Here is a 12,566-nt window from a genome sequence, read left to right as displayed (position 1 = left end):
AGCTTCTGAAAATAGAAAGTAACTGACTCATAGAATAATACCAGTGTACTCGAGCTGATGACCTTTTATTACATGTTCATGCAGAAAAATTGCTAAAAATAATATATACTAAATCCTCATATTTAGCATTTAAACAGAATATCTCATTTCCTGAAATTATTATCTCAATTTCCCATGGGAGACAAATGAATAATTTTTAGTAGTTACATACTAGTAAGCCATTCCTGTGATATTAGAGAAAAAATAATTTTATATGAGCTACCACAACTATTACAAAATGGTAACACACTATTCTTTCATATTAAAGAGGTGTTACAACAGAATAATAATTATCTATAACACCAACTTTCATTTTGCTTACAAACAATTGTTTGGTAGTATGGAAAGCTATGGATGAAGCATGTTTGTAAAGATTGCATTCATGATGAAGGGTAAAGAGCTCCATGCAGTGAGTTAGATTGTGTGTGCAAAGGACATCTCACCAGTGAGAAAAGGCATTGCTGTGCCAGGCAAGAAAAATACTTTTCATCTTATGCCTTCAAAATTCCTTTTTGCTGTGAGATTTCCATCAGAAGAGACTGGCAGATGCCAGTGTGGTACAAACATTGCTTAAAGTAGTCAGCTTGGGGTTTGGTTTTTGAGGAGAGAAGAGTAGCAGATAAAGGAATTTATCTCAGCATAGGAATAAGGTGCTTGTAATAAGGTTTTGGGATGAGGAAAACACATGGGGACAAGCACTCTACCAGCTATTCTTGTGCAAGTTACACTGTTTTTTAATTGTGTAAACTTAGTAATAGTCTAGATACTGTTCTAAACTGCTAGCAAGGATTTTTTTCATTTATTTAATGAGTTACTGAAATGCCACTTGTGGGTGTCACTGTATCTTCTGTGTGATTTTGCAGTTCTTCTGCAGCATTTAAAACAATGTTTGAACTGTGGAAACAGTTCTAATGTATTTAAAAGTGATTGTGTGCCTCAATAAATACCCCAAAACAGATTTACTCCCATACTATATTTGTTGTCATCTAATTAGAATTGTGGTAATTCTGCTGCGTATTTTTAAACACTTTAAGAAATGATTAGAAGAAGATTTGTGGCCTAGAACTAAATGAAATGTGCATTATACCTCTTAATACGTTGTAATTTAGAACAGGGCAAAGGAGTCACGGTGTTCGTACTCACTTCATTAAAAGAAAATGTGTCGTAGAGAAGGACCTAACATTCATTTATAATGCAGAGAAGTACTTTAATTGAAAGGAAAACCCACATTGAACATGCCTTCATCACTGTCATTACCCTTTAGGCCACATTTACAACAAAATCTTGAAAAAAAATCACTTTTGCTTTCATTGGTATTTGAGTTTCAACCTCAGGAGGTGCCAGAATATACTCATACAAGTGAGATGCATAGATATAGGGTGTTGTGTCGGTGTTATATCTAGTCAAACTCACTAGGAGTCTATTCAGAGGCTCTGCATTAAAAAATGGTGAATCTTGGCTTTTGTACTTTATCCCTTTTATTTTCACAACTATGGTAATGTCATAGGGAAAAGGTTCTCTAATATAGAAAAGAGATAAAGCTGATCATTATGACTGAATGTATAGAATGATTTAATTATATACAATTTCATTCTCATCTAGATCTGTCTGCAATGGATAACTCAGTGTTTCTGGAATTACATGGACTGGAGTGAGATCTGTCACTACATTGCCATATGTATTTTCCTTGGTCCTGATTATCAAATATATATGTGTATTTCTGTGTTCAGACACCTACAGCAAGACATCCTGAAGCACACAGAGGCCCGAGATCTTCAGGTTTTTCTGAAAGTAAGAGTTTCTTAATTTTTCAACTGCTGAGGAGAAGCAAATATCTGAATACTGAGGATATATACATTACTTAATCTGAAACTCGTACTGAATTTCACTCAGTCATTTTAAATGAGTGATAGTACTTTAATTTAATTTGTTCCCTGGAAGGAAATTATGTGTAGTATTTTCTAGAAAATAGCTTTCCTGCATTTTGGAATGAGAGATTTCCTTCATGAGCAAAGAAAATAGGCACACTAAGTCATGAGAGCATTTGATTCAGTTCTCTGTACATGGGCTCAATCTCATTGAACAACATGCTCTCCAGAAAGATGGGCTTGCACTGTGGTCTCTTGCTGAAGCTTGTAGAGATGTGGCACAAAGCTGAGCAAGCTGATAGTTTGATGAAATACCAATTACTGTATTACCAGCCTCACAATTTCATATTATTTCCCAGTTATAAATTATGTTTGGGTCTGGTGTTTTTTGAAGGGTAATGCATAGCTATAGCTGTAGTCATAAATAGATACAGTATCCTGCTCTTCTTCACAGGGATATTTTTGTCTTTTTCTCTGGTCTTTTTTCACCTGTCAAAAAATTTTTGAGAACTAGATATCTGCATCATAGTCTGCCCTAAGGATAATAGTTTTCAAACTGGTTTGCATCCAACTTACATATTCTAAAATACGAAAAAATCTCAGCCCAATCAGCTTCCTTGAAAATGTTTGGTACACAGTCTAATGAATGTATCCACAGTAGAATTGAATGTATTGTTCTGTTTTCCCTGATTTTGGACGTGTCTTAAAAATCTTGTATATCTTGATGGCATTACTGGATAGAATATGTAAAATATTGAAGAGAGAATTCATATTGCAACATGCAGTATAAACAGACTAAAGTTTTTGCATGGTATTGTTAAATTAATGAGAAAAGAATGCAAATTAATGCAGTACTAGAATATTTGCAATTTATTGAGTGACCACTGCAGAAAAAAATGAGCATACTTAACTCGTCCTCCTGTAAGTCTTAATTAATTGAAACTAAAAAAAGAAACAAAAAAACTGTAACTGTAGAGTAGTTTGGATTGGAAGGAACCTTAAACATCATCTAGTTCCAATACATCTTCCACTACACCATTGAACCTGGCCTTGAACACTTCTAGAGTGTTCCACAACTTCTCTTCAGTGCCTCACCATCCTCACAGTAAAGCTCTTCTTCATACCTAATCTAAACCTACCTTCTTTGAGTTTGAAACCATTCCCCCTTGTCCTCTCTCTACATGCCATTTAGTTCCAGATATGTGTGTGTATATGTGTATATATATATATATATAAAATTTTATATTCCATTATAGTCAGCCTTCTCACAGTGTATGAGGAGCAACTTGGAAGGTAAAATCTTACTTTCACTTGCTTCTGTGTAGAGGAGAAGAAATATAGAAACTATTTTGAATTCCTGTTCAGATGTCAAAGTGCAGTTTTCCAAGCCTGAGCAGATGCTCTCAAGAGAATTCTGTTTAGCAGAGATTCACAGTTAATACTCCAGAGGTACAGCTTATGTCCACAGAGACTGGTTCCAGAGAGTTTTTTGCAGCACACACTGCCAGCAGCGGTAATACTGATTAGTAGATGATGAGTACACAACAGCAGCAAATTAACGCTTTTTACCTAACCATTCTTTAGGATCCTGTGTTCTGTGGTGCATCTTCCTTATCCTTCCAATACAGTAGCCATGAGGAGGAACATTACCTGTTTGTTTCCTGAGGACACTTTATTCTACTGTGTTTTGGATTTAGTAAGAATTATTCACTTGTAGTGGTACAGAACAGTTTATTCTATTTTTATTTAAGCACTTCAGAAAGATCTTCTTTTATCAATGATTTTAAAAATACACATCTATTGTTTTTCTTTAGAATCTAGCTGGATATAAAAGCCACACTTATAAACTTATGCCATGTGCTGATGTAGAAATCTTCTTTCAAAAGACTATTTTAATACCTGACTTTCTCTTAAAGCTTACTTTGTTTTGCTTAAAAATCTTCAATGAAATATTCTCCAAAAATGAGGTAAACAGTGTCCCCATGCAAGTGTGTTTAGAAAAAAACTGCCTGGAAGCAAATAATGCCAAATCTGTATTCCTAAATAAAACATAATAAAATCCATTTTAAACAGCCAGGCTCTAACAATCAGAACAAAATGAGCTATCTTTAGAAGCTTGGAACTGATTAAATTTGAGTTGTACTTTTTTTTTTTTTTCCCTAGCTAATGAATGCTTTCTGTGTGTATTTGTGCAGGAGGAAGCACTGCATGGATTTCGAGTGAGTAATTATTTAGACTACATGGAAAGCTTGGAGGAGCTCTACAGACCAATGCTGCTGAAAGACATGAAGACTATAAGAGCACAGAATACATAGATGAAGCAAACAAGCACTTTATTTTGCAGTTTTGATTAAATCCTTTAAAAGGATGCTGATTGATTGATTGATTGATTGATTGATACATCAGTCTCTCCTAAAATCTTCCAGGCTGTTGAAATGTACATACTGTAAAATAAATAAGAGGTGTTTTCATAATATAGTTTTTCAATAAGACATAACCTACTTTTGATAACCAGATTTTCCCTGACAGAATATGTGCACAGCCTCATTTTCAGTTAGCAGAAGACAGCTTCAGAAGCCACCTGTAGGATGCTGAAGTGTCTTCCTTATAAAGTTTTGAACCTGTTCTCAACTCATTGTCTCTTTGTCATCTCCTTGTAGCACCATCCTAAAGCCTTCGTATTTTGCTCAGGTCTGACAAAAGGATTTATTTTTTATATCCAGTCATAACTGCTGTTGTGCATTCATATGCATGAAAAGTCAACACATGAAAATGAAATTATCTGTTCCAACTTTGTGCATAATGTTGAGAAAATGGGATGTTCAAATATATGCAATGAAAAAAGACTTGTTATTCCTGTCTTTTTTTAAAAAAATAATTTTATGTAATAAAGTATTATTAGCCTTTGTTCTGAATGAAATTAGAATCCTTAAAAATTATTATTTGTGTAAAAAAGAAAATACTATGTTTTCTCAACACATGTAGTAACTTTTTCTTTACAGAATGTCCAGAATCTCAAAATATTTTGATTAGAAATTAATGAGAAAGTAGGTGTTTTGGAAGTCCAATGGAAACCACAAATGTTGAATTTAGCTTTATCCAATATTGTTACCACATTCCTGGGAGACAAACTAAACATTACGGCAAAGTTCCTGAAAAACAACTTTTCTAGATAAAATGGATATATACATGAATTGAGCACATACTCAAATTCAAATTAGAAAACACATTAGAACCTGCAGTGAAATTTCTGAAATGATATGCAACCTAAGAGTGAACACTGACAAAGGTTTTGCCACTAACTTCTACTTCCCTGACTCTGCATTTCATGAGTTCACAAGTTTAGCTTTTTTCCTGTCTAGCAAAGATATGTTTTAAATATTTTTGCACTTCTGTGAACTATGTTAGCTCACCTACATGAATAAAAGAGGCTGGCAAGTATGAGGAGGGAATTATGATGAGAACTGATAGAACCAAGTGTTTGCCTGACACTGAGGCCAGTGAATGTTGTGACTCTCATGATACTCATTCTTTTAACCTTAATAGCAGTTTCTCTTTTCTTAAATAACCCTATTTTGGCATATATCTCAAGCCAAGAAACAACAAATAACAAACATCCTGGTGGTGAATAACACTCGAAGACTAACATATACATGTTTCTGGACAGACCATGGTTGATTAAATATCCATTATGAAGTAAGTCATCAGTTCCTTTAGCAGCAGTAGAAATTTTTCAGGACAATAGGCCCTTGTGATAGCCATATGAGTAACCCAGGGACTCTAGCCATGACTCTAGTTCTCATCTTGTATTCCTTGTCCCGCAACAAAGAAGAGAGAGGTGCTGCAAAGCTGACCCTTAATATTAACAACTTTCATCACTATTGCATCAAATTAATCCAAAGAGATCCAGTACACAATAACCAGAAAGAAAAGTCAAATATAAATAGTAGAAAGCGAAGCCTCAGTACTAAGCAGTGCTACTGATAAAAGCAATTTTTGCATTGCTTTCAGCAATTCAATCAACTGCAATTTTCCCACCTACAAAACAGCTATATTTTCATACAGTCTGTATATGCTGAGATTATTAATTAGAGAACATCCATAAAAGAGTGCATGAAAATTTTATGTAAATGCTAAATCTTAATACCTGATAATAATTTCAAATTCCATTGTGCTCTATGACAGAAACAGGACATTGATGCCTATTACAAGTAGACTGAAATAAAGCTTGAAGTGATGGGGAAACCAATGGCATCTTCTTTAGATCAATAACGGTCTGAAAACAAATGACCATTTTAGCAACAGATACCTGAAGACATGCTCACATGCTATATTACCTCCAGTCTGAAGACTCCCTTATCCAGATTTGCTGGTTTATATATAAGTTTCTCCAGTCAGTTCCCTATTTTTTGTCAAGGAGCTATTCTGCTGAGATGTAGATAGTTTCTATCTCAAAATCTGTTTGTATTTTTCTGGTTTCCTCTTCCAGCTGCTTCCTCCTTGCTTTCCATCATGACTTTATTTACCTCTGTCAGGCTTTTTCTCTCTCTTATTTTCTGCTTTCTCATTGTTCCCAATCCCCAGTGACAGCCCAAGCACTAAAGGATAAGAAGTATTTCCTTGCTAGTATCTAAAATGTGTAACTAAACTTGATTTAAAATAAACATAATGGTGCAAAACCCCCAAAACAAGACAGTAAATAAATCCCCAACTTGAGAAAACTAAGAAGCTGGTTGTTAGGAAGACAAGACCCTCCCAAATACATCGTCGGCAGTCGTGACCCAGGCTCCTACTGGAGGTAGCTGAGCACTGCTGCCTCTGCCTGTCTGTCATATCTCCCTGACCATCAGCTGGGATGTCCTGCTGGATAGAAACATCTTTGTTGTCTCTTAAAGATACACAGTTTCCAAACTACCACCTCTAGTCTCTGCAGCATGAGTCAGCCTTTTGGGATAAAAACTGTTAATATCCAAAATTACTTTTTACCTCTTCATGTCTGCCTACTTGCCTCTTGCCAAATTATTTTATTTCTGGAAACTTTGAGTGTCTTTCTAAAAAAAAAAAAAAAAAAATACAATAATGCTTGCCTTTTTTTTTTTATGACAATTCTGCAGGTGGAAACAGTTTCTCCATTACTATATATAGTGTTCATGCAACAAGAGAAATAGTGGCAGTGAAAGCAACTAGAAACTTTAAAACAAAACATTTTAGATGTGGTAGGGAAAAAAATAAATCAATGGTAAATAGTTGCATGCAAAATAGTTAATATGTCCAGGTCAATCACTAGGACAACAGATAAAAAGTTTCCGATTTTCCAAACCATTTTGTGTTGTCTTAAAGTAATTTTTTGCTAATCCATAGCAATTGTCCATAGATTTAAGAATAGATGGTAATATCATATATTTTGCCTTTCAAATTATAATATCTACCTATATATCACATTGGGCTAGATCTGAAGATAAAATTTTACCTAGTTGAGCAGATAAAAATCAAAAAGTTTTTTGAGATGTAACAGTGTATTTGTACCAGGAGGAGTAACTATCATTCTTTTTTCCATGAGGAAGTAATTTGGAGAACTGCAGTGTTTTTTACTGTTTCTGCAAATCTGTGGACTATATTTATGACACTTCCAGCATTTTGTTTATTAACATAAGTAGACAAGAGATATGACTCTTTCAAGCTAGATTACTCAAGGTAGTTTCGAGTGATTTAAAATGACATTTCCATATACACGGATCCTGTCCTTTTAGAGTTCATTTTTATTCAAAACCTAAGCTAAAGGAGAGCAATTCTTTACATTTCAGATTGTGAATGAGGTACCAGTTTTATTAACCTAGCAAGAACAGATTCAAAAAGTTTTGTATACTCAGCAGTGTATCAGGGAAAAAACATCTTCCCTGTTCCTCTGATATGAAAACACCAGTAAATTAAAAAATCCCCACAGCTCCAGAGCATAATGTTGTTTGATTCTGTTTCCTTACAAAAAACAAAAGGCCTTAAAGCATAATATACAGAGCAGTGGTGCATAGGGAGGTTTCAACATGGTTTGAAAAATTAGTTTAGATGGTGCTAAATCAGGAACTGACACCTGACTAATATTTCATAAGGTCAGTTTCCTGTTCAGAAATAGAACAAGACATGGAGAATACATGAAATTCACTTAAAATGATGAATGAGGAAAGCAGGCTTTTTTGGAGTAGGTTTTTAAGGAAACAAACACCACAGGAATAAAGAACTCCAAGGGAAATTAACCACTTAAAAGAAATTAGTGTTTACTCTCTCAAAAGACTTTATCTGCTCTTGGTATTTTCTCTGCTATAACTCAAAGCCTGTCATGGAATCAGATGCACCCATGTTGTGGGAATTAACTCCTTTAAAATTTGACTCAGTTTTTAAAATGCTGGTTTAGTTTTAATACAGACATTCACAAGCACAACAATTCCCTCACCTCAAAGTTTTTGATAGTTTAGATATGGTAAATTTTTACCGAATTATCCAGACTATCTACTGCCACACAATTTTCACTTACAAGGCAAATGACAAGTGGTTTTTTTCAGATCAACCTTTTCCTGATTTGTAAAACCCACTGTTGTGAGCAATGTACTGTCACAATTCTGTCATGGATTTTCTAGGTAAAGATTTCTTTTCCAAAATAACTTATTCCCCATGTTGATTCAGCATGGTGTTTGGTTATAATGCACTTTTTCCTCTAGCTCCAAATCAACAGAGAAAAGCCTCCTGTTAGAAAATAGAAACCAAAGTTTGGAACAAATACAACTTTGGCAAGGAATTCCTTCTGAGGGAAATTATAGGCCCATGAAGCCAGTTAGACCATCTGTCTAAATCGCTTTGGAGTCATTCAGATATTTGTAGGAAATTAATTTTGTACAGAATCTGGAAGTGACAGGAAACCATGGGCTCTAGATGTCCCAAACCTTTCAGACTCCCATGAAAACTAAATTTGATGAATTTTCAGCCAAGTCACTTGGAGCCATGCAACTTTCTCCCTTAGAGAAACTAATTATATCCTGAACAATTGCCTTGACCTTCAATATGCAGTAGACTTGAAACTTCCAAACCATCCTGAACTGAAGGAGTGTGAGAATACCAGTGTTTAACAGCTATTGTTCTGTTTTTAGCCTGCAACACTGCTGCAGCTACCACTCTGGCTATTCTTAGTGCCAGCTGTTTCACACAGCTATGGGCAATATCATGCAATACTAACATGCTATGTTGAGGAAAACAGGGATATTTTCCATCCTGAATCAGCTAGCTCATCCTCTGTGCTGAATAATAATGAGACAGTTTGCCTCAACAGAATTTTGACAACGGATTTTATCAAATGTTTTCCAAATCCACAGTGATTCTATTCAGAGTGGCAAATCCTTTTAAATGTCTCTTATGAAAAAGTAGCCCACCTCCCCATCAGCACTGCCCCCCAAAATTACAAGGAATTATTTAAAATGTAACACTCACTACAGAAAAACAGTAATAAAGAACTCCTGGAACATGCTGTTTTGGGCAGCTAAAACAACAAGCTGCATCTGTAATCGCTGCCTCTGCAATAAATACTCTCACTGCTTGCACCACTCTGACTCTTACCAGATCCTTCCACTAGCTGGTTTGTATAATTAAAACAGCAGGACACCATCTTATTTTGTGAGGGTTTTTTTCTAGATGTTCTGGTGGGGTGTGGGAGCCCTATCAGGATTACAAGGAAAACCTATAACATGAATAATAGTGTGCACATGGAAAAATGTCTCCTCTACTTGTGTCACAAGCACTTAAACTGTCTTTTGTTACAGTAAAGAAGATGAAAGTGTCAAAATCCCAAAATAAGAATAGTTTGTTTCCCCCAATATGAACTTATTTCTATTGTAATTTTCAGCCACTGGAGAAGTTTCAAAGATTTAAAGGAATACATTAACATTCTTTATGGTACATCATGTTCTGGATTGTGAGCAGCCAGTTTGACTTTGAAGAGCAGAGGAGGTAAATGTAAGAATTGGTCTTCCAAATAACCCTTGCAGAGGATAAAAAAAACCTGAAAAAATCCAAATGTTATTTGTGGTTCTAAGTGTCCTGGTTTAGGGCTAGTTTAGGGAGGAAACCTCCGAAGGGGTCCAGGAAAAGAAAAGCCACAGTCTGGGGAACTTCTCTGCCTCAGCTAGGTAAAAAAATGAACTAAAAGCAAAGGTGAGCTGTGTCCCTGTCTGTGCTGCGGAGAACACGTACAGAGAGAGAGCCAAAGCTCTTATTTCTATGTTTTTGAATACACACACCTCAGACATTCCATTGTTTCTCCTTCTCCCCAACCCCCACTTCACTCTCAGATCTAGTTTTAAAGGCCCAAAACTTATGTCTGGATAGATGAATGGGGATACAATTTAGCATCATAAAGTCACCCCAGGACACTAAGAAAACAAGCTCAGCACCTATAACAAAACAAAAGTTTTCCTTTCAGAAAAACCCTGCTGAGACTCTCAGCAGATTTTCTTTGGCATATAGCTTTTATTTCAGCTTGCTTATTGAACTGTCCTTTTCCTCCATTATATACCACAGCTGCCAGTGTCTATCTCTAAGGTCCTTGTACACCCATGTTACCTGAATCTTTTAAAAAACAACAGCAAAGTTACACAATAGTAGAAGATAACAAACTCATCTTAGGGGTACTTAGGGGTACAAATTCTAAAGGTTCAAGTACCATTACTTGCAAATTCCAGGTTGATGACAATACAGTCAACTCTGATTTTGGACTCTCATAATGTGGCTTTGGATGAGCCAAGTTTAGCTTTTCTCCAGCCTCTCTGACACTAACCACAGCCTTTTCACACAAGGATTTGTCCAACTTGCTACTCTTTAAAAGTTGTCACAGGTCCTAACAAATCTGTCTGGAAGTTTGTAATAAATTAAATACTCTGTTACTTAAAAGTATGAGCAGTATGGAGAACTCCACATATATGTCTTCAAATGTCTTTTGTGAGGAAAGGGTTGTGCTCAGTTCTTCATTCCACATCCCTCCTCAAGGGCAGTAGCATGCAAATCAAGTTCTCCGTGCTGCAGATCCACAACTGTAGAACATGGAGAATGTTTTGTCCCTTTCCACCTTAGCTTAAAGAAAGGCTCTTAAGGAAAGAGCCTTTTCCTTAGTATTTGTACCAGCAGTTTCCATTGCACTTTCAAAAAAATTCAGGACATGGGACAGAATGTATGAAGAATTCCTTGAAATACAGTATCAATCTCATGGACTGTGTTTATGAAAAAGTCATTCACAAAAAGGATGTGCTGCTAACAAAAACCAAGGGACTTAACTGCTCTTTATGACTGTAGCAAAACATTCAACTCTGCCATGTAGTAAAGGCCAATGTTGATACATTTTTGTTCTATTTAATCCTGATGACAATTTCACTAAGATTATATAATTTGCAAATTCTACCTCAAAAGTTTCATCTGTGACTAGATAAAGCAATGCTAACACTCAATCTTTTTCACAAAAAAGGTAAATTAAGCAATTTAGGCTAGATGTGATGGGTAACTTAATACGTAGCTTTAGACATACTTAATCTGTCTGAAGAAATTAAAGCTTTGTGCGTTCTGCTTGTAAAGAAAATTTTAGCATCATAAGCTCAGTGCACAAGGCAAAGCACTCTATACACTTTATAGTTTAAAACTATAGCTTGGAAAAGTATGTGCTTTTCTCTGTTGGTCTCAAATTAAATTATATTAAGATACATCATTATTTATACAAAGAACAGTATTGGGATTTCTTTTAGAAATATCTTACTTTTATTAACTCCAGAGCAACTGACCTAATAAGATCCCAATTTCTGTTCTGACAGAGTTGAATGTTTGGTGAAGTTTCTAGAGCTGGGTGTCAATAGAGTGAGAGCTCATAAATTTCAGCAGAACTTTGAGCAAACATACCTTGATCATTTGTGAGGTGACTGTGCAGTTTGATAGATTGCAATTATTATCAGTTAAAAGTTCAATTCTTTCCACAAAGTAATCAGCCAACAAAGATTAGCTCATTATGCAAATACAGGCAGTGAACACTGTGTGCACAGTAGTGTAGCAAAGATGCTGCACTGGCAGCAAGCTGCTTAAGGTACAGAGAGAAACCAGAGCATAAAACAGTAAATGTAATAATAAAAAACAATTAGAAGGAGTGTGAAGATTAGGTCTGAGACTAAGAAATTAGAAAAGAAATAACTATCAAATTAGTATGCCAGCATGGAGCTGGAAAGCAAGGCCCTTCATAAAATAATCAGAGCACAACAGAGACCATCTGAATTTAAAATTGCAGTTTCAATGGATATGAAAGCATCATCTCCCTGAAACAACAATCAGCCCCCAGGGGTACATGAGCTCTTACCCTACTGTAGAATGGTGTTTTTTGTGCAATGCCTTGCTATGTTTACACAACCAAAAATTTCTTGACAAAACCCTTTTTTTTTTTTAAAGTACCAGTATATTGAACTGAGGCAGCTCTTCTGAAACATCTTACAGTGAAAGTTCCCTATAAACACATGGCCAGTATTTGGAAAACTCTCCTTGCCTTACCTGAGATCAGGCTCTTCCTACCCTCCCAGTCTGGCTCCTCCAAAAGTGGTGGCAACTATACCAAGTACAGACTTACAGGCAAGAATGATCAGCTTTGAA

At 35.6% G+C, this 12,566-nt stretch overlaps 1 protein-coding gene across 15 annotated transcripts in view; it reads left to right on the top strand.

Moving 5' to 3' along the window:
- The window catches only part of TBC1D32 (TBC1 domain family member 32), a 73,477-nt gene extending 69,202 nt beyond the window's left edge, over positions 1-4,275 (top strand). For 10 of the 15 annotated variants that reach the window (XR_015283150.1, XR_015283152.1, XR_015283153.1 and 7 more), the window contains 2 exons: positions 1,642-1,830; positions 4,103-4,275. Coding sequence is in view for 11 of the 15 variants with exons in the window: in XM_086876899.1 (XP_086733025.1) it covers positions 1,642-1,830; positions 4,103-4,222 (309 nt within the window). In the remaining 4 variants the exon portion in view is untranslated. Of the gene's footprint in view, positions 1-1,641; positions 1,831-3,491; positions 3,604-4,102 lie in introns of all 15 variants that reach the window. The other 5 variants (XR_015283151.1, XM_086876900.1, XM_023924018.2 and 2 more) reach the window with 1 other exon arrangement.
- Positions 4,276-12,566: the final 8,291 nt, after the last annotated feature.

This window comes from Cyanistes caeruleus, chromosome 2, assembly GCF_971803275.1.
Source record: "Cyanistes caeruleus chromosome 2, bCyaCae1.hap1.1, whole genome shotgun sequence".
Classification (NCBI taxonomy): domain Eukaryota; kingdom Metazoa; phylum Chordata; class Aves; order Passeriformes; family Paridae; genus Cyanistes; species Cyanistes caeruleus.
This window is presented reverse-complemented; position numbering and strand designations above follow the sequence as displayed.